General features: G+C 48.1%; 1 protein-coding gene and 1 long non-coding RNA gene across 3 annotated transcripts in view; one reads left to right on the forward strand and one right to left on the reverse strand.

The window, feature by feature from the left end:
* Positions 1–22,707, reverse strand: part of Cnnm4 (cyclin and CBS domain divalent metal cation transport mediator 4) — a 43,500-nt gene extending 20,793 nt beyond the window's left edge. For both annotated transcript variants that reach the window (XM_076557492.1, XM_042265759.2), the window contains exon 1: positions 21,297–22,707. In XM_076557492.1, the coding sequence (XP_076413607.1) occupies positions 21,297–22,692 (1,396 nt within the window). In that variant the 5' untranslated portion in view covers positions 22,693–22,707. The remainder of the gene's footprint in view (positions 1–21,296) is intronic.
* Positions 13,485–20,001, forward strand: LOC143269922 (uncharacterized). Its single transcript, XR_013046722.1, has 2 exons — positions 13,485–13,615; positions 18,735–20,001. It is a non-coding gene; the product is annotated as an uncharacterized LOC143269922 (long non-coding RNA).
* Positions 22,708–22,972: the final 265 nt, after the last annotated feature.

A 22,972-nucleotide genomic window follows, 5' to 3' on the forward strand; every position in this document is an offset into this window, starting at 1 on the left:
CTGGCCTGGGACAGACTGGTCAGTCACAACAGAAAGGGATGCTAAGGAAGGCCTTAATTTAATTCAAGTTCATTTTACTTATATACTTCAATAATTTCATTTATTATTATTATTATTATTATTATTATTATTATTATTATTAGTGTGTGTGGTGGTGGGGAGGTCATGCCACAGTGCATGTACGGAGGTCGGAGGAGAAGTCTGTGGGGTTGGTTCGCTCTTTCCATATTTATGTGGGTCCTGGGGCTCTACCTCAGGTAGGTCAGCTTGTGAAATAAGAACCTTCACCCTCTGAGACAGCTCACAGGCCCAGATTTTATTTAATCTCAATATTTTCAATATTGTCTCCGCACGGTGCTTCTCTCCAACTCTTGGGTTCAGGTAACCCTCTGACCTTGGCCTGTCTTAGAGGCACATGCAGCCGTGCCTAGCAGTAAGATACAGTGGCCACAGCAGTGCTCTGCTGGGCAAAGCAATGGAAGAGTTCAGAAATAAAGTCCAGCACTTGGAAGGCAGAGGCAGGAAGATTGCTACAAGTTCAAAGCCAGCCTGGGCTACATAGGGAGCTTCAGGCCAACCAAGCCAACCTAGTTTTTAAAACAAACAAAACAAAACCTCCAGTTGGTACCCCACCTCCATCGTGTGTGTGTGTGTGTGTGTGTGTGTGTGTGTGTGTGTGTGTGATCATATTACAAATCTGATATTTTGAATCAAAAGAAAAAGAGACTATTCACTGAAAGGTACTGGACTAACTGGGCCAGTTATCATTGCCAGCCTTTAATAAGGCAAATAGAAAAACCACAAGTTTTGATGTGCCAGGCTTTGTTCAAGCCCATGGGAAGCCTGCCCCTTTCTGAATGGAGACAGAGGAGGAGTAGATGGGAGGTGGGGAGGGGGACTGGGATGGAAGGAGAGGAAGGAGGGGAAACTGTGGTCTATATGTAAAATAAATGAAAAAAAGTTAATAACATAAAAATAAAAAAGAAAGAAAAATCACAAGTTTATACTGTGTTTGTTTTTAGCCACTGGGCCATCTCTTTGGTCCCTTGTGGTTTTTTTTTTTTTTTTTTTGACACAGGTCTCCATTTGTACCTCAGGGTGGCCTGAAACGTTGTAGCCTAGGCTGACCTGAAATTCACTGCAATCTTCCTGCCCACACTTACTTTTAAATACAAATACAATGACTACAAATTGACCCGAGGAGATGCAAACTTTAAAAAGGGCCTGTCAGTGTTTTGGCAGTGCTAGGGACCCAACCCAGTGATGCTGAGGTGTTTTGATTTTTCAGACCGGTATTCCGCATTAGTAGAAGAACTAGTCACTTCTGACGGGAGTTTAAATATTGCCTTCAGGAACATGGCAGCATATGTCAAAAGGCACAACGTGGACTCAGTCCTTTCCTCCACTCCTAGGAAGTGACTTACTACTAAGGAAATACCCAGAGTGTGCAAGGTGTGTGCAGGAAGGTCCATCCAATATTTACAATGCAGAATTGCAGCAGTTAAAAGGGATGACTCAGACCTAAATTTATTGAAGGAGTTAGTGATTCATGGTATGCACAAAACAAACAAAAAAAGTTATAAACACTAAAGGAGCTGGGTGTGGTGGTGCGTGCCTGTAATTTGAGCACTTTAGGCTGGGGCAGGAGGATCACTAGTTCAAGACCGGCTGGGACTACAGAGTGAACGTGGTGTCAGGATGGACCACACAGTGAAACCGGCTCAGACAACCAACAAGGGCAGCAAACACCAAGGGCAGCCATGAAGACCAGCGTAGGAAGAGTGCTCAGCGCGCTTCACCGTGCAGAAATGGCACTGGATACTAACTGCTACTTTCTCTTCTCCCTTTTACAGTAAAAAAGGATGAGAATGCCACCTTCATGAGCAGCCACGGAGAGAAAGGCAGGCAGTTTCTTTCCAACTAACTCAGGCCATATAACAAAGTCCAGCTCAAAACTAAAAGGCAGAAGCAGGAGGATTTCTGTGCGTTCAAGGTCAGCCTCATCTACATATCTAGTTCTAGGCCAGCCAAGGTGGCATGGGAGACCCTGTCTCAAAAAAAAGGACTGGAGAGCTGGCTCAGCGGTTAAGAGTACTTGTTGCTCTTGTAGAGGATCTGAGTTGAAATCCCAGCACCCACATGGTGGCTCATGACCATCCATAACCCCATTTCCAAGGATTCCAACAAGCATGAACATGGTGCACATTAATGTAGATAGGCAAAACATTCATACACACAAAAAGAATCTAAAAAAAGAAAAGACAGAAATAAAGCATGCCCCTTCCTGAGCCTTGACTTTTGTCCTCAGCCAGTTCACCTGGACCCCAGAATTCCACCCACTTGGGCCACCAGGTGTGCTACGGATATACCAGCCTCCTTCCTCCCAAGAGACAGACAAAGTATGGCCAAGCTCTTTTTTCTATACACTTTTTTCTTTTGTGTGAATAATACTATAGTTAAAAACCTCTGCATAAACATCTATTGCATGACTCATAGGAACGAGTCCCATACATTTGTAAAAACAGAGTTGCCAGGCCAAAGGGCTCCTGCAAAGGCAAACTTAATATGACTGCTACACTCCCTTCTCGGCAGGAGTTCAGGTTTGTACTCCCCCCAGCAGATGTCACAGTTGGTAGTTCTTGTTCATTCCTCCACATCTTGCATAAATAGACAGCGGGTGCTCAATAAACCAACAATTCAGCAGACACCACCGATGAGAATACTGCATCATAACTAAGTACACTGTTGTTGTTGTTTTTAATATTTATTTATTTTATTATGTTTACAGTGTTCTGCTTGCATATATTCCTGCAAGCCAGAAGAGGGCACTAGATCTCATTACAGATGGTTGTGAGCCACCATGTGGTTGCTGGAAATTGAACTCATGAACTCAGGACCTCTGGAAGAACAGTCAGTGCTCTTAACCTCTGAGCCATCTCTCCAGCCCTGTACATTGTTGTTTTTAAACTTAATTTTTTTTTTTTTTTTTTTTTTTGGAGACAGGGTCTCACTATGTAGGCCTAGCTGGCCTGGAACTCAAGAGATCCTCCTACCTGTACCCCCCCCCCCAAGTGATGGAATTAAAGGTGTGTGCCACTATGTCTGGCTTAGATATGTTTTTAATTTTTTTTTAATATTTATTATGTATACAGTGTTCTGCCTGCATGTATTCCATGTATTCCTGCAGGCCAGAAGAGGGCACCAGATCTCATTGTAGATGGTTGTGAGCCACCATGTGGTTGCTGGGAATTGAACTCAAGACCTCTGGAAGAACAGCCAGTGCTCTTAACCTCTGAGCCATCCCTCCAGCCCTGTTTTTAATCTTTTAAAAATATTTATTTACTTATATTTATTCTAGGTGTGTGGGTGTTTTGTTTGCATGTATATCTGTGCATGTACCTGTAGCATGTCCATGGACTGGGTGCATGCAGTGCCCTTGAATGCCAGAGAGGGCATCAGATCCTCTGAACTGGAATTACAGATAAGTTGAGCTTTTTTTGGGTGCTGGAATCCAAACCCAGGTCCTATGCAAGAGCAAGGGCTCGTAACTGCCCTCTCCATTCCATCTCTCTAGTCCATCTCTCCAGTCCATCTCTTCAGTTACAAGTAATTTTTTTTTAAGAAAAGAAATGACAGAGGGAAAAACAATGGAGTAAAGCAGAAAGAGAGAAGTTGATAGATGACAACCTCAAGGAAAAGAAAGAAAGTGATGTAGCAACTGTGGCCAAAACCAGGAGGAGAGCCAGGAGATGAGAGGGGTCCCTGGAGACAGCACAACACACCAGACACCACACAGACTGCAGAGCCAGGCCGACCTGGAACCTGTCAGTGCCAGCTCTGTTTACACTTAGGTCCGAATCCCAAATAAGTAAATTTCCCTTTTGTTTGCACACACACTGACCGTGGGCCCTGTCCAGATCCGCCCGTTCGTGGGAAGGGGCTGTGCACTCTCCTCCCTCTCCAGCAGCTGAGAGGGAGCACACCTGAGGGGTTCCTTGCACTCTAAGCCAGATCAGTCCCCACCAAGCAGATAGAGGCTTGGTGTGCTGGGACTCCTGGCAGCCAATGGCAGGTTGGAGGGAACACGGAGAGAGAGGAAAGGGTAGGAGCTAGAAAGGCCAGCCTTTGTTGACCACAGCACAGGGAAGTGCAGTGACTGGGCTGGGGCTGATGGGAGCTGGCCACAACAACTCAAAATTGTTCACTAAGAACGCCATTTAAAGCAGCCTTCTAGCTACCGTCATTATCCATGGATCCCACCCTGGGTGTATTCTGTGTCTTGAGAGAGACCAGACTTTGTTCTAGAGCTAGTAATATACAGTAATAACTACTAGGAAAGCAAATTCAAACATGGTGACTTCATCTTTACTTCTTTAAACACTATGTTGGGTTGGCGAGACGGCTCAGTAGGGAAAGGTCCCTGCACTGAGTCTGATCTCTTGTCCACAGGGTAGAAGGAGAGACCCAACTCCTGCAAGTTGTCCCTTGACCTCACACACTCACCAGGGCACAATCTTGCACGTGTATATACACACAATCAATCAATCAATCGATCGATCAATCAATCAAACAAATGGAAAACTGCTTTTTAGTTGTTTGTTTTATGAAATATACCATCAAGGTAATACCTACACATATATAATATCTGGAAGAACAGAGGTACAAACAAAAAGACACCTCTTGTAAATGGGGCGTACAATAAAAAGTCAGGACAGCCCTGTAGTCTCAGTCCTTTAGGAGGCTGACTGCTTGGGAAGTTGACATAAGATCAGGGCGAACAACACAGTGGGGCCCCACTGCCAGAAAAGGAACAAGACCAGGGCCAGTAGGATGGCGTAGTGGACTAAGGGCACTTGCCACCAAGCCTGATGACCGGAGTTCAATCCCCAGCCCAGGATCCACATGGTGGGAAGAAAGGACCCACTTAAGCAAGCTGTACCCTGACCCTTTAATAATCTATGCTGCAGTATGTGTACACACACTAGATCTTACCTTATCTTATCTTATCTACCTACCTACCTATATATCTAAATAAATAAAATTTAACTAAAAGAAATAATAGCCCCATAAAGATGGCCATGCCTCAATTGCCTCTTTGTATAGTAAATGCCTACATGATGTTACCATCATAGCCTTAGGGTGAGCTTCTTTCCAGAAGTCTATGTGTCCCACAGTCATGTACAGAGAAGGATCCCAGGAAGTGCCGCTAAGTCTCCTACTACAGACCTCGACCTTGAATTTCACTAGAGAAGCCACATCCAGCATCATTATGCAAGGGGGTGATTGGCCGTGTGACCTGCTCCAAACAGTCTGCTAACCTCAGCACCCTGGGGTGGAGCTGCTGATAGAGAGACAGGGACCCTAAGACTGATCTCCCACCCCAGGGACATGCTCATGCTTTTGATTTTTCATTCCATTAGTAATCTCTAGGTTTTGAACCTTTTTATTATGGGAAATATTAAACACATACAAAAGTAGAGGTAATAACATAATTGCAGCCTCATCTACTTTAAATACTTAACGACTCCTGGCCAATCTTGCTTCCTCTTCCTCTTCACCCCCACTCACTTTACTGGCCTTTTTTTTTTTTTTTTTGAAGTAAAGCCCAGGTTTTATCTGTAAACATCTATAAAATTATACCCGCAGATATCTAATATTTCAATTTGTATCTCAAGAGGACTTTTTCAGAGACAGAGTTTTGCTCAGGCTGGCCTCACACTTGGGTTTCTATTACTGTGATGAAGACTATGCCCTGCCCCAGCCCCCCAAAAAGGCGAACTGGGAAGGAAAGGGATTCTTGGCTTACATAACTAACCTGAGGCACCGTCCACTGAGGAAAGTCAAGACAGGAATGCGGGGCAGGACCTGAAGCTGGACTGTGGTGGAGGCCATGGGAAACGCTGCGGACAGGCTTGCTCTTCATGGCTTGCCCAGTTTACTTTCTTATATACCCAAGACCACCTGCCCAGGGGTGGCACCACCCACAAAGGGCTAGGCCCTCCCTCATCAGTCATTAATCAAGAAAATGTCCCACAGGCGTGCCTATGGGCCAATGAGATGGAGGCATTTTCTCATCTCAAGTTCCCTTTTCTCAGATGACTCTAGCTGGAGTCAAGTTGACAAAAAAGAGCCAGCATTTGTACAAATACTTGCATAAATGGACTTTTTCTTTTCTGAGACATGGTTTCATGTAGCCAGGCTGACCTCAAATTCACTATGTAGCTGAAGATAACTTGAAATTTCTGACCCTCCTGCCTCTCCCTCTCAAGCACTGGGATTACAGGCATGGACCACCACACTCAACGGATGGCCTGCCGGGACTTCAGGTACTCCACCAGCTAAACTGCAAACAAGTACTCCACCAACTAAACTGCAAACAAGTACTCCACCAGCTAAACTGCAAACGAGTACTCCACCAGCTAAACTGCAAACGAGTACTCCACCAGCTAAACTGCAAACAAGTACTCCACCAGCTAAACTGCAAACAAGTACTCCACCAGCTAAACTGCAAACAAGTACTCCACCAGCTAAACTGCAAACAAGTACTCTACCAGCTAAACTGCAAACGAGTACTCCACCAGCTAAACTGCAAACGAGTACTCCACCAACTAAACTGCAAACAAGTACTCCACCAGCTAAACTGCAAACAAGTACTCTACCAACTAAACTGCAAAAGAGTACTCCATCAACTAAACTGTATTTCCAGCCCCCAAATGTTCTGTTAGGAGTAAAAATATTACCATACATATTAATTTTAAAATACCCTCACTCCTCCCCCCAAATTACAGTTAGCTGCAGTTATCTTGGAAAGGTGTGTGTGTGTGTGTATTACACACATTCTTTTTTTTGAGACAAAGTCTCGCCACATAGCCCTGGCTGTCCTGGAACTCACTATGTAGACCAGACTGGCCTTGAACTCACAAGAGATCCACCTGCCTCTGCCTCCTGAAAGCTGGGCTTAAAGGCATGTGCCCCCACTCCTGGATATCTATACCTCCACAAAAGTTTACCATTTCCCGCCTGGCATTGATACGAAAGAGGAAGCAAGGGGGTGAAGAGCATTCAGACTCTTGTCTTGCTGGCAGGGTAGTTTAACAGCAAGCCACAGTGCTGAGTGCTTGAGTAGCCTGGACTTAACCCCCAGCACTCAAAAATATGCCTACCTTTCCAAGACAACTATAGCTAACCGTAATTCTTTGGGAAGTGCGGTATTTAACGATGAATATACAGAATGCCTAGCATGGTATCATGGACCTACAATCCCAGCACTGGGGAGGCAGATGCAGGAGAATCATGAGGTCCAGGACAAATGGGACTGAAGAGCATCACATGACTGTCTCAAAAACAAAACCTGTATCTCTACAGGTAACAATCCACAGTACTTCCACTATCTGAATTAGATCGCCACATGTGGAAGCTTGCTTTTTGCAAAAAAGTACTTCACGTTCTTTTTATTTCCTGTGTCATTAAGGTTTTTTGAGCCAGATGTGAATTTAAGGCTAGCCTCTTCAACTGTGCCATCCCCTTTGGTATCATCTGGAAACTCTTGTGACGATATCTCCACGTATTTGAGATAGGCGTCCGAGGATAGGTTCTTTAAAGGTTTCTGAAATTATCTAACATAGATTCAGCTCAGATCTCAGGTATCCTGGTGGGATGGTTAGGGACAGTTAGGACTCACGAGATACCAGGGATCCAAAGCAAGGTAGCAAGGACTAAAACACAGAGCTTGCTCCACTGGCTGCAATGGACGGAAATGAGAGAGGAGTGTGAGCATGTCCAGCCCAGATGGACCTGGGTTGGATAATCCGGTGTCCCTCCAAAGAGAGGGCAGGGGCCAGGTAGCCTGGAGGTCCCAGGGATTCCAGGAGTACACCAGCACTGCCAGCCTCCTGGGCTTCTCCCCTTCCACCCAGTTCTCGTTTCAGGAGCCCCCTCGGCTTTGTCTAGTGGGGTCACGGAGCCGGAAGCAGGGCGTGCTGGCCTCCTCTTCCAGAGTTCCCCAGCCAGAAAGAACCCTTTCTCCACCAGGCCTTTGCTCGAAGCTCACCACCTTGGGAGGTTCCTATTCTTCAAACCTGTGGGCAATTAGCCAACAATTTACTGCCCTATCTGCCGAAAAGTCAGACCATAGCCAATCGGCACACATGTGCATGTTAGCCATAAATATCTGATAGGAAATTCTGCTAAAGGCTTTGCTGAAATCCAAGCACATCCTAGCCTGGGACTGGTTTTCCAATGAATGAACCTAGTAATTCTACCCCATTACACATTAATGAAAAGAAAGTGTTTTTCCCCTTGGTGAACCCCAGTTGGTTCCTGGTCGTCATATGCCATTTCCAAATTGTTTACAAACTATTAAAATTATTCTTGATCTTGATAGTCAAACCTGAAGAGGGAGAAAAACTACAGCAACGGCAGAAGTGATGTAAGAAGCCGGAACTAGACCAGGGATGGGAGAAGAGGACAAGAGGATTCTCTGATACGCTTAAACTTGTTCACCTAAAGTGAGATATTAATTACAAGAGGGGGAAAGACTTAATTATTAAACAATTATTTTTCCTGCTATTAAAAAAGCTGATGGCATCTTATAATAGCAGGAAAAACAATTATAGCTCCATCTCTCATGAATACAGGTGCCAACATTCCCAGTAAAGATATTAGCAAATTAAATTTAGTGATGTTAAAGCGGGTAATAAATCATGAGGAAGACAGGTTGGCTCCAGTCGTGAAACGTTTCAACATGGGAAAGAAAATCAGTAGGTTTCAGAACCGAGGGGGTTAATCATTCAGTCGTATCATCAGGTAAAGGGGATTGCCACGCAAACCTAGCAGCCTGGCTCCACAGCTGTCCACTAACGTGCGTGCCTCTGTGTGTGTGTGTGTGTGTGTGTGTGCGTGTATGTGTGCACTTAACTGCTAAGGGGAGAATTTCACTGATAAAGGAGGTCTATAAAAATTAAAGGAGACAATATTACATGTGAATCATGTTTATTATTTCACTCATCCTCATTCCCACCCTCATGTTAAGGGAACTGGTGTCCAGCATGCCAGGTGAGCACTGTACTCCCCAGCTACTCCCCAGCTGCGGTGGTCTGAATAGGTATGGCCCCCCAGAGACTCATGTGTTAATGCCTGGTCATAGGGAGTGGCACTATTAGGAGGTGTGGTCTTGTTGAATGAACTGTGTCACTGAGGAGGAAGGCTTCAAGGTCTCATATATGCTCAAGCCACACCTAGTGAGACAGTTCACTTCCTGTTGTCTGCAGATCCCGATGTAGAACTCTCAGCTCCTTCTCCAGCACCATGTCTGCCTGCACGCTGCCATGTCCCACCATGATGATAATGGACTAAACCTCTGAAACTGTAAGCCACCCCAATTCAATGTTTTCCTTTATAAGAGCTGCCGTGGTCATGGTGTCTCTTCACAGCAGTAGAAACCCTAACTAAGACACCAGCCCTTGATGATTGGTTTTGAAAATTTCCCCTAAACCAAGAGTGAGGTGAGGATGTTATGACCTACAATGTCCCAACCACTGAAATAAGGCAAAAACAAGATGGAGAACATGAAAGGCTTGGCAATGGATAAATCAAATAAATCAAAACTGCCATCACTCACAGAGGATATAGTCGCACAAAATCCAAAAGAATATAGAATAAGCATTATTAGAGGAGTGAGTTTATAGCAAGGTCGACAATAAAAGTTAATTCCATTTCTCTATACGCGTATGCATGACAAAAGAGCAGACCTGGTGTTTAACCCTGGTTCTTAGCCCAGGGCTTCAGAAGCCCAAATGTCTTTGCTACAGTAAGGAGGCAACTCAGGGTAGGCTGCCAGATAGCTTCAGGAGCTGGTCACCAGAAGACCAAACTCAATAACTGTAATACAAGCGTGGGGCTTTGCACTGCTGGGCTCCTGGATGGGGGCGGGGGGTGGGGTGGGGTGGGGGGGGACGGGACTGGGAGTCTGCGTTCAGTTCTGAGGGCAATGACTTTAATCAATCATGCCTACATAATGAAGCCCTGGCACAAGCTGGGCGGGGCTCCCTGGCTGGCGATGATACTGCTGTCCCAGGAGGGAAGGTGCCTAGACTCCACAGGCACGGACCCTGAAACTCCAGCCCTCCCAGCACGTGTCAATAGGCACCCTTCAACATGATACTGCAATCCTGAATGTTGCGCTTCCCCAATTCTTTTGAATTGTTCTAGTGAATGACTAGAGCATCTGTCTTGCATATACATTAGACTCTAGGTTCAACCTCCAACCCCTAACACCAAAAAATAAAATAAAATTAGTTAACCCGAGGGGGCCTGCGGGAAGCCCAAAACTTATAACAACTTGTTCGGAAGTGCACAGGGAATAAGGACCCCCACCTGCGGCTATCTATAGGTATGCTCCAGTTCATAAAAATCCACAGGTGAAAAGCTAAGGAGAGCCAAGATGCCCTTAAAAACAAAGGACTCACTATTACCAGATACCAACTTATTTGAAAGCTACTGCACTATGTCAAGGTAGTATTGGGATAAGGAATAATAAGCAAACCACTGGACTACAGAGCCCAGAGATAGCCTCACACATATGCCACAGGTCAGTGAGAAAACCTGCACCTTTTCTTTCCCCCCACTCGAAACAAGATTTCTCTGTGCAACAGCTATGGCTGTCCTGGAACTCACTCTGTAGACCAGGCTGGCCCTGAACTCACAGAGAACAACTTGCCCTCTGCTTCCCGAGTGCTGGGATTAAAGGCGTGTGCCCAACAGAAAGGAGTCTTTTTATTCAGTAGTTAATACTAGACCATGTGGGCAACTATATGTTTTGTTGTTGTTGTTTTTGTTTTAGGTAATATGGAGTTTTCTTAATGGTCTTTTTTTTTTTTAAGTGGTGCACACCTTTAATCCTAGCACTTGGGAGGCAGCTCAAACCTAACTTGTTCTACATAGTGTGAGTTCCAGAGCTACATACAGAGTCACTGTCTGAAAGAAAGAAAGAAAGAAAGAAAGAAAGAAAGAAAGAAAGAAAGAAAGAAAGAAAGAAAGAAAGAAGGAAAGAAAAAGAAAGAAAGAAAGAAAGAAAGAAAGAAAGAAAGAAAGAAAGAAAGAAAGAAAGAAAGAAAGAAAGAAAGGAGAGAAAGGAAAAAAGAGTTACTTTGTATACCTGTATGTATATAATTCCCCAAGAATAGATAATTAAAATTTTAAAAATAATAATAAAGATTGAACTGCCCAGAGTACAACAAAGATAAATTCTAGCAGGGCTACAGATCTAAAAGAGAAAGACAAACTCCAGATTCTAGAAGACAGCATAGACAAACTTCCTGACTCATGCACAGGCAATGAATTTTAAACAGAATAGCAGGAGCTTTCCTTAACCAAAGGAAAAGGCTGATTAACTGAACCACTGCACCAGAACAAAGAAGGGCCAAGCAGCTGGGAAGCAGTTCAGTGTTAAAGCATCTGCCCAGCATGCAGGGGCTCCAGGTTCAAACACACACACACACACACACACACACACACACACACACACACACACACACACACATGCTTGCACAAGCATGCATATACAAGATGCTCAAGTCATCAAAAGTCTTGAAAAGCAAGAGAGGGACTGCCTGGGGAATGGGCAGATCTTGTTCTGGGAAATGAGCTGAACAGCTCTATTGTACCACATGGTGAGTGCATTTACTAACAACGTGAGACTAAGTGTTCTCACCACACACACAAGAAAAATGTTAATTACATGAGGGAATCCATACATTAATTGGCTTGATGTAGTCACTGATGTACAATGTGTACACATATCAAAAGATTAATATGGGCATGATGGCACACACCTATAATCCTAGCACTTGGAGAAACTGAGGTAGGAGTATCAGTTGAGGGCCAGCCAAGAGTACTTAGTGAGACTTTGCCACAGAAAAATTGGGAAAAACGCCGGGCATGGTGGCACATGCCTTTAACCACAGCACTCAGGAGGCAGAGGCAGGTGGATCCAGCCTAGATTACACAAACCACAAATCTGGAGAACTGGGTGGAAGGTGAGAACCTGTCCCTGAAAAGTGGCCCTTCTGACCCCCCACACTCATGTTAGAGCCTAGGCAGGCCTTGAACCTGTAATCCTCCTGCCTCAGCTCCCTAATGTTAGGCTAACAGTCCTAGACCCACCCTTCCCTTCCACTGACCAACCCTCCCCCAGCATCATAGCACACACAGATGTATGTACACACACAAACACACATGCATACACATGCATGCATGCGTACAAATTTTTTCTTTTAAAGAGACTATCCCCAATTTTCAGTTCTCATCCAGTACTATTTCTTTAAGCTCGGCTTGTGATCCTTACAAATAAGATACTATCTGACTCCTTCCATATGGTTATATAATAGGCTTTTAAAAAACTGAGTGTCTGGCTTTTTACAGAAACTAAGATCTTTTTTATTTATTTTTAACTGGGGGGAAGGGGAGGCAGCTGTGCATAAGAGTGTAGTAAGCATCAGACCCTAGAAACTGGCATTACAGGTGACTGTGAACCGCCAGACATGAGTGCTGGGCACTTATCTTGGGTCCTCTAGAAGAGCAATAATTTCTCTTTAATCACTGAGCCATCTCCACAGCTCTATAGGGGGTTTTTTGTTGAGCTCAGTGCATTTATAACAATTTAAAAAAAAAAAAAAAAAAAAGCACCATGCTGAACAGTGAGGCCGACTGCTAGTGCGTAAGAGCTACTGTGGTCATCAGTTGCTGTCAGTGCCAACTGGGGCATGTTTTTAGCCAACAGGAACAGGAACAGTTAACACAGCTAATGTTTACTACCCAGTGACATAGGACTGGGCACAGAGCTAAATGCCTTGCATGCCTGACCTCCTTCAGCCCTCCCATCAACCTGGAGGTGGACACAGTCATCAGCATGGATGGGCAGAGTCGTGGCCACTAAGGAAATGTTTTTGAGTTCAAGAGTCAGGTCACCATTCTAAACATTTCACAAAATAAACTGGCTGTGTATACGTGTTTACTTGTTTTTCAAACTTACTTTTGACTCTTGGGAAAGCTTGATGAGAAAGGCAAGCTAAGAGTAGGTCTCGAGGTTATAGTGCATGTGTATACAAGTGTATGAGAGCCAGCAAGTACCAGGGTGTGGCCCTGCCTGTGCAAATGGGGAGGGGTGTGGGAGTGTGTGTGTGGTGTGTGTGTGTGTGTGTGTGTGTGTGTGTGTGTGTGTGTGTGGTGTGTTCACATCTAGGCAAATACAAATCTGGGGTAGGGGTATGCGTGTGGTCACATGAATGAGCCTCCCTGCCTATGTGGGGTCGTGTGTGTGTGCCTGTCTGGGATAAGGAAGGGATCCTCCTTCCAAGGAGACTCCAGGCTGCCTACTGGCCAAAGAGTGGGCATTCCAGAGAGCCCAAGGAACCAGTCTTTCTAGAACCCTGCCCAGGTCACAGTAGATCAGGCCTGCAGCAGGAAAGCCACTCTGAGGGCAAGCTCTGGGGGATGCTCCAGTGCCACCACGTTTAACCCCTCAGCCAAACGGGCTGGCACCGCACACCTGGCCTCTGGGCTCACCTTCCTACAGAGCCACCTGGGACAAGACAAGAAGGGAGTGCAGGAATGTAATGTAAGTCATTTCTTCCCTAAGGAGAACTGATCTAAGCTGTTCCAAAAAGCAGGACATAACACTGTGGAGACAATGATTTTAATGTCAAAGTAACTATGGGCGGCTCCAGGCCAAGCACATGGCTGGGAAATAAAAATGGTTTTTGTTGTTTTGTTTCAGACAGGGTCTCATTATGCAGCCCTGGCTGGTCTGAAACTCAGAGATCTGCCCACCTCTGTCTCCTTTGTCGTCAGGATTACAGGCCTGTGTTACCACGAACACGGTTTTGATACTGCTATTTGTTGTAAGAATTTTTAAAAAGGAAAGCGATGGAAGTAAGTCTCAATCTCCCTCCTCAATCCCTCCCCCACCTCCTCCCCGGACTCTCTGGCAGCCCTAGGCTGAAACTCACAATCTTCCTACTTCAGCTTACAGACTGCAGTGCTAGGATTTCAGGTGTGCACCATTACACCCAACCATGAAAGTGAATTTCTCAAAAAGTTGTCACAACACATCAAAATATTCAAAGTAGTTCCCTCTTGGTCACATGCTGGGAGTTTGGTTTGGCTTAGATTTTTGTTGTCATTTACGAAGGTCTGGCAATGAGATGCGTGTCTCATTGAACAGCAATAAAAATAAAAATAAAAGCGGCGGCGGCAGCGGCAGCAGTGGTGGTGGTGCACGCCTTTAATCCCAGCACTTGGGAGGCAGAGGCAGGCGGATCTTTGTGAGTTCAAGGCCAGCCTGGGCTACAGAGTGAGATCCAGGAAAGGCGCAAAGCTACACAGAGAAACCCTGTCTCTAAAAATCAAAATAAATAAATAAATAAATAAATAAATGGAAATTCCAAATAAATAAAACAGGAATAGAAATAAGGAATCCAGACTTCAGAAGTCCCTTACATAGCCTCTAAGCTTCTTGCCACAGGCTATCTTGGCATGCTCAGCTGTGAGGATAACTATGGTCCAGGACAAGTGAGGCAGACTGGCCCATTGAGGCAGCCCTTGAGGGCAGCTGTGACCCATGCAGACAGATGTGTCAGGATGGAGGACGGATGAAATGGCAGCAGAGCCCAAGGTCATGGTGGGTACTTGGGGAGCCTGGATAACCCTTATATCCTCAGAGTAAGTTCCCTCCAGAAATTCAAAGTGTCCTTAAGCCCACAAGAAGTGTGAAGAGGGAGCCAGCCTGAGGACAAGCAAGGACAGCCTGTCCCTTCTCATAGGCTAGACAAAGGAACCAGGAGGCCAAGTTAAAGACAGTGACAGAGGAGCCTGGTCCACCCTCCTCCTATACATACTTCCCTGGCTGTGCAGCCTTTTAGCGACCGACATTCAGTGAAGGCTAAACACACTCTCTGTCAGTTCGAAGGAGACCCAAGCTGGCAGGCAAGTGTAACTCTCAAGGCACAACATGCTTCCTTCTGCTCAAAGTTGCCCTTGTTATTCAGTGTGCCAGGCTTGTCTAGAGGATGGTACTAGGATGGGCAGGAGTACCCGGAGAAAGCAGTGACCCGCACTCCAAAGCTCCTCCGAAGAGCTGAAAGCAATTACAACAGGCAGAAGTTCTTTTGCCCAAAGTGGGCTCAAAAGGTCAATGAGGTCACTTCCTATCTGACAGCCTTTGTCTAAGTCCTGGCACCTGTGAAGAACCCAGTGAAGGGTCGTCTCGCTTCATTGCCTCTCCAGACTTCTAGCAACAAGCCAGCCTCCTCACGGAGGCCCCCTCCTTTTATTCACAGCCCCCATAGGACGATGTTCTGTGATCTGGTGCTCTCAGGACTCATCTGTTTGCAGGTTCAACTTTGTTCGGTGATCCTTATCCTGACCTGTGCTGTCAGGAAAACATCAGAGCTGGGTGCTCCTAATTAAAAAATATGAGACTTTTGCAAAGTCAATGCTGGTACGCTAAAAAAGCGCTTATTAGGACCGAGACACAGGAGGCGCCCTCCGGCACACCCATCAAGGGTTTTAAGAGAGGTATATCAATAGAAGATCTTTGAGATCTCTGAGCCCTGCCTCCTTGGGGGGAAGCGGTCTGCAGGTGGCACGGTGCCAGCCTGCTCCACAGAGCTCTGCTCCCTGCTCACCGCACAGGACCAAAAAGAAAGGAGGCAGCAGCCTGGCTGGCAAAGGGCTTTGTCAGCTGCCCACACTCGGGACCGATGCCCCATGCCCAGAGTGCCATCCGCACACAGGCAGCAACTGTCACTCTCAGACACAGCTCCTCAAGATCAAGTCACTGACTGATGAAGAGCTGATGGACACCGGGTGTACAGTGTCTCTGAGCCCTCTGGGGCTTAGCTGTCCCACCCAACAGTCTGTGCGTTCCAAGTTTCTCCACGCTGCCGCTCCCAGAACCATCCTTGACACCTTCTCACCTTCTTCGTGCTTTCGGCAGTGACAATGTCCATCCCGGCCCTGGCCTTCTTCCCTAGCCCCATGTGAGCACATCCACCTGCACAGGTGCCTAGATGGTCCACACCGTGTGTGGGCCACGTCTGTCCACAGAAGCACCATCTGAGACCAAGCACCATCTGAGACCTTGTCAGAAAGGCAGACTTGTTAGGCAGGGTGACTCATACCTATAATCCCAGCACCTAGAAAGCTGAGGCAGGAGGATTATTGTGAGTTCAAGGTCAGTGGGGCCAACATCGGCTACAATGTGAGACACCGTCTCAAGGGAAAAAAAACAAAACAGTGCAGTGAGATGACTCCCAGGGCAAAAGCACTTGTTTGGTTCCTGGAGCCCGTTGGCAGAATGAAAGAACCGACTCTTTAAAGTTAGAGCAACACACACACTCACAAACTTTAAAAAAGAAATGCAGGCCGGGCGGTGGTGGCACATGCCTTTAGTCCCAGCACTTGGGAGGAAGAGGCAGGCAGATCTCTGTGAGTTCGAGGCCAGCCAGGGCTACACTGAGAAACCCTGTCTGGAAAAACCTAAAAAAGGAAAAAAAAAAAAAAAAGAAATGCAGAATTTCAGTACAAATTCTGGGCGGTCTAAGGACGCGAGCAAGTGTGAGAAGCTCCGATGTGCACAGTGCTGAACAAGGAGCCAGCAGAGGGTGAGGCTTGTTTTTACTTCGTTCTGCTCCGTTCTCGCCAAACTGATTCCTCCTTCTCCTTTCCCTAACACAGGTAAATCACATTAGCCGTTCCAGATCACAAGCCGGACACCTCAAACATTCGGACATTCACCCCACTCGGCCTCGGTCCCCCCTGCCCTGTCTGTGCATCTGCACGACCAAACCGTGGTGGCATGTCTGTCTGTCTGTCTGTCTGTCTGTCTGTCTGTCTGTCTCCCTGGCCGACTGTGAACTCTGTGAATAGACGGCTTTTCCACATCTCTGACTCCCAACAGCCAGCACTGTGTCTGACACACAGGCTGCAAAAAGTTAAATGTTTTTTGAACAAATGCATGAACAAGGAGGTGTTGGAGGGGAGGGTGAGGGGGGGATGTTATGAAGGTGTGGCAGATGACAGGAATCAAGAGGGAACGCAAAACTCATGCAGCGGTTTGTTTTGTTCTTTTTCTTGGCTTTACAGTTATTCTGGGAATCAAGTTAAGTAGACGGGGAAAATCTGACGTGGCACAGACGGAAATGTGGGAGGGATTTTTTTTTTTAAATGAAAATATTTCTAGCTTCTTGCTTTCGCCTCCAAATTACACCCCACTGACTTGCGGAGGGGAGTACTAACAGGTTCAAGGTCACCTCGTATAGTTCACTGACCAAGGTAGAACATAACCCCAGCTTTGGTTGGGTGGAGTTTATGTCCTTAGCGCTACAGTGGTCCAGAGGGTTATAAGGTGGGTGGGGAAAGATAAGATGGTTAAAGATGAGCTAAGGGCCTGGGAGGGGCAGGACTACCCCAGGAGGGGGCACAGCAAAAGCTGGGAGATAGCTCAAGGCATGTGTGGGGCGTCATTCATGACTCTGTGTTAGTGCTTGCAAAAGCATCTAAGGGGAAGTGAAGTGTAAATTGGGCTAGGAGTCACTGGGCACCCTTGTTTCAGGATTCCAAGCTGGGACAAACCCACTCCCAACACCCAGTACTGCAAACAGTGGCAGGCGAGGTTCCAGGAGAAGGGCCAAGGTTCAGACAACATGAATCTGGGTGGCCTTGATTAACTGGCATATCTTCATGCCACACCGAGTCTTACTCCTGAGGTCCGTCCCTAAAGCACCTGTGGCCTCCTGAACGTGGCAGGAAGGCTGATAAGCATCTCATGGTAACTGTCTTGAGGTAGGAAGCAGGATTCTCTGCCTTAATCCTAGGGGAATTCAGCTCCCCACACCCTGGGCCATGCAGGGGCATTTCATGACTCATCTTAATGAGGGAGGCTGGGTAAAAAAAAAAAAAAAACCTCCCAAGGCCAAAGATGGCTTACCAGCAGGCAAAGGGAAACAACTAGCAATGGAACTCAAGCCCCAAACTCTGCATGCCTGGGATCAAGACATTATTATAGGAACCCCCTGGCTTTTCCGGGTGCAGATGGAGGTGCCACAGCCCTCCATTTAGCGTTCTCAAAATTCTAAAGCTTCTAGACTAGGGATAATTGTCTCCCAAATCTGATAAGTCATTCATTCACTAGGTAATGAATGTTTTATTGAGGCCTTACTATGTGCCAAGGGCTATTCCAGAGCTATCGATACAATCAGAGCAGAGAGCTTGCCCTTTGGATCTTATATGGTCCTGGGTGGAGATGGACAACACAGCAAACCACGAAGCGCCAGGGCCGGCGGTGAGATGTGCTATGAGAAGAGAAAAGAGGAGCACAGGATGGAGGATGGGGAAGGTCAAGCGAGATGTGGGGGCTACAGCACAAGGCCTTTCAGGGGGCGATGCTGAAGAGGCAGGATAGGGGAGGGGAGCCACTCTAACTTTCTTGGAGAACAGCTAGGGCAAAGGCCCCAGAGTGGGAGTGTCGAGGTGTGATCAAGGAACAGGAAAGCCTGAGGAGCCTGGCAGACAATCACCCATTCATTTCTCCGACGAACGTTCACTGGGGCCCCATCTGTTGGGCAGGCCTTCAGTGGGGAAAACCAACAAGGCGGGGTCCCATTCTCAACGAACTTAAAAAGCCGGGGAGTGGGGATAGAAGAACCTGGTTTAAAATTTTTTTTTTTTTTTTACAGCTCCCAGGCTGAGCGACACACACCTACAATCCTAGCACTTGGGAGGCATGCCCAGCCTCAGCTACAAAGCGAGACCCCGACTCGACTCAAAACAGAAACCCAAACAGACAGACAGAAAGTTACAGCTAAGCAGAAGGCTTCCAGCAGAGCGGGGTCAAAGGCCTTCACACAATTTGGGGGTGAAAGATCCAGCAAAGACCCTAAAATATATGCCACTCCATCCGGCATAATGCTGGTAGTGCTGAATTTATCGCTTGTTCCTTCTTAATACCAACAAAACCAAAGAAGCCTTCCAGATGCTAAACTCGGAAAGAAAATCTTATAAGTTGTAAGTGCACATGAGGTGTGTGTGCCACATCCCGGGCAGCCTCAGAATAGGAGCAGGCACCAGATGGAAAAACCCAGGAGAGGCCACACAGTGGGAGGCATGGACATGGCAGGACACCTCCGTGGTAATTTATGAACTAAGACTGGTCTCCTGAGCCCTCCAGACATCAAGAAGGCACCACACAAGGCCCAGGGTCTGTTCATAAGGGGTGGCCACCGTGACACAGTGACATCTCCTGATGCACAGGGTAGACGGCACCTGCCTCCCTGTGAACTGCTTGGGATCCACACTCCAAGGCCGGGACTCAGGCCCCAGGCCTCTAGTGGACTAAACTCTGGGAGAGGGTTCAGCCCAGAAGCGCTCCGGCCTAAGAGATGCCAGCTCTGTTTTTTCCCAACTCAATGAAAGTACACTTCTTCACAGGACAGAGTAGAGTCCAAAGATGCCTTGCCCAGACCCAGCATGCTCCCACAGAAGAGTTCAGCCCTGCTGATCAGGAGCTGGACACCAAATTGAGCCAATCCATACTAGTCGGATCCAGATCTGAGCAAACTGATGGGGAGGTACTGGTGGGTATGTACGTCACCAGCAACCACCTCAAAGACCACAGAGGCAGGTGAGAAGGAAGTCTTCACCATGTGAGTCTTCACCAGGATCCTAGTGAAATCACCGGAGAGAAACGGTCAGGGTCCCTAGCTGCAAGACGGAGGTGGGACACACTTCCCACTGCCCCTGTGTCCCGACTCTGATCCTGGGGCAAAACAGGCTCCTGGGTCTGTACCCTCAAATCTCCTTCCATGCCACCCAGACTATCTCCTGTCTTGGTTTAGCTCTGATGCTGACATCTGTCTAGAACACTTAAAAAGAGAGGGTACCAATCTGCCCCTTTGGCATTGACCCTGACCCTGACTTGACCCAAGTACACCTTTTAAGGCCAAATCTGGCAAGACGATCTCTTCTCTCCTGATCCCATTTCAAGATTGTCCACCACTTGCCAGTTCAGAAATGACCCCAGGCTTATCCACAAGCAGGGTTCAAAAGTGGGTTCCTAGGTTAGCTTGGGCCTTTGCCAGAAACAGCTCCACATACGGGAAGACGGTTGGGACCAAGATTATGAAGAAAAGTCCCTACAAAATGGCCTCAGGTTCTTCTCAAAAGAGTGGCCCTTTCTGCCTCCTCACCTCCTTCAGCCTGGGAGCGTTTTACTCTATAATCACCTTGTTTACAGCCACTTTGAGGGTTTCAGGATAGAAGAGGGAAGAAGTCTTTGTTGGGAATAAGGAAAGGGGTGTGCGCCTTGAGCTTTGAGACGGGAAATAAACCATCTACCTGGGAGCTAGCCAAGCACACGTTAGAAAACACACAGAGAGACAGAGGGGGGGGGCAGGGCAAGGCCAGCTTAAGATTGGGGGTGGGGTGGGGCAAGTTTATGTTGGGCACCTGGCAAAGGAGGAACAATGACCAAAGCTTGGTCTCCAGGCTTCTGCTAAACAGTGGAAACTGCAACTTGGCATTGTTGTGAGCCTGGGAGCCAAGGAGAGACCTCCCAATTACACTTCTGTGGGCCGGAGGGCCACTGACAGTACTCCCCTGCCCCCAAATCTTCCAGAGCTCCAACCTCAGAACAAACTCGAGGGAGGAGGTGTGCAAATTACTCCAGCCTCTCTCCTGGTGGTCACTGACCAGCAGAGCTAAGAGAGGTCCACTAGACAGGACCACCTGCTGAGCCCCAAGCTCATCCTTGGCTTCCTCCCAAGAGGGGTCTGACCCAGGACCAAGCCACTACATCTTTTAAGATTCCCCTCAAATGTCTCCTCCCCTGGGACATCCTCAGCTCTCCAGCTGTTTGCCCTCCTCACCCTCTAAATCTCGGGGAGGCCTGGTGTTTGCCTCTTCACAGGCACGGAGCCTTACTCTGTATCCCTCCCCCAGCTCCAGACAAGTGCGTCTCTTTTCCATTCAGCTGAACACAAAGCACAGTACCTGGCGGAAGGCAAAGGCTTGAAAACGGTTTCTGCTGCACCTGATATCATTCCCCTCAGGGGCATAGGAAGAGATGAACCGGGGGACGGGGGGGGGGGGGGGGGGGGGGGGGGGGTACACAGACCCAATCACACAAACGCAAGAGTAAAACCGGCAGGCACAAAAACATGCAGGGGATGCTTGGGGGGGGGGGGGAATCAAGAGGTGTAAATTCGAAAGGGAATTTAACCAGCAACTACACCAGTCCTTACCCTTCTTGAATTCCTCCAGCATGGCATCCAGCTTGGTGTCATGGAAAACAAAATGAACTGGGTGGTTGTAGAAACGAGTGATAGTCTTGAGCGGAGTGCAGTCATCGGGGTCCACGAAAGCCAGGTCTTTGATATAAAGGATATCTACGATATTGGATTGCTCATCTTCAAACACGGGAATGCGCGTATAGCCACTGTCCATTATCTCCGACATGGTGTTGAAGTCCAGGATGGCATCACTGCGGATCATGTAGCAGTCGTGGAGCTGGGTCATGATATCCTCCACAGTTTTGGTCCTTAGTTCCAGGGCGCCCTGGATCATATTTAATTCCTCCTTCACCAGGTCATTGTAGGGTTCTGTCACCTTCAACATCTCCATCAGCTTCTCCCGATTGTAAACAGTGCGAATCTCCTGACCCAAGGCGAAGTCCAGGAGTTTGCTAATGGGGAAACTCAGAGGAAAGGTGAGCAGCATAAAGATTTTGGTGAGAACAATAGTGTTGGCACCCACAGCCAGCCCGTGTCGGGAGCACAGGGCTTGAGGTAAGATCTCCCCGAAGATAACAATGCCAATGGTGGAGGAGGCCACTGCCATGATGCCAGACCCGATGAGGTTGTCTAGAAGGATGGTGAGGGAGGTGTTGACTAGCACATTCCCCAGGAGCAGCGAACAGAGCAAGTAGTTGCCCTTGCGCCGGATGGGCTCTATCTTGCGGGCGTACCTTCTCTCCTTTTCAGTTCCACAGTTCTGCACGATGCGCAGCTCCATCGGGTCCAGGGCCATAAGCCCCAGGTTGAGGCCAGAAAATATGCCCGACAGCACTAACAGCACCAAAACGAGAAGGATGTGCAGCCAGAGTGGCAGAAACCTCCCATGCTCCTCCACCATGAAGAGCAGGGAGTCCTTGTCCGTCCATTTGAGCCAGGGCCCATCCGCCCGGGCCCGGGTGCACAGCGCGTACAGCTTCATGTTCTCGCTCCTCCGCAGGAACTTGGTGAGCACCACTAGCATCCCCGACGTGTTCCCGCGGCTCACGTTGACCAGCCGCTGGACCACTAAGTCCTTGGTGAGCTCCAGGCAGTTGGTGGAGTTGTGGACCGTCTCGGCGTCGTCCACCTCGGTGAAGGAGATCAGGTTGCTGGAGATCTCGCCCAAGCTGTGGCCGTAGAGCCTCAAGTTCACCGTGCTGCCCTCGGACACGAAGATGACGCCATCCGGGTTCATCCCGCACGACTTGTTGCAGCTCGCCAGCCTCATGCCCAGGATCACGCTCTGCTGGGGGCTGCTCTGGCCGCTGGCCGCCCGCGTCCATAGCAGCAGCAGCAGCGCGGCCAGGAGGAGGCGCCCTCGGGCCGGCCAGCCGTCCCGCCGCCCGCCCCCGCCCCCCGGCGCCATGTTGCTCCGGCCCCGCCGCTGCCCGCGCCCCGCCGCGCGCCTCACTCGGCGCCGCCGCCTCTCCTGCCCTCCTGCCGCTCCGCCGCCGCCGCGCCAACTGCCCCAGCAGCGGGCCTGACGTCAGGCCGCGCCCCGCCCGCCCCGCCCCGCCGCCCCACGCCCCTTATTTGCATGAGAGGTCCCGCCCCTACTCGCGCTCACGCGCCCGGCTTAAGGAGGTCTGCGCGCTTAAGGTGGAACGGCGCTAAGCGAACGCGGGAGCCCGCGCGGCGGGGATGCG

Source organism: Peromyscus maniculatus, chromosome 21 (assembly GCF_049852395.1).
Source record: "Peromyscus maniculatus bairdii isolate BWxNUB_F1_BW_parent chromosome 21, HU_Pman_BW_mat_3.1, whole genome shotgun sequence".
NCBI classification, from domain to species: domain Eukaryota; kingdom Metazoa; phylum Chordata; class Mammalia; order Rodentia; family Cricetidae; genus Peromyscus; species Peromyscus maniculatus.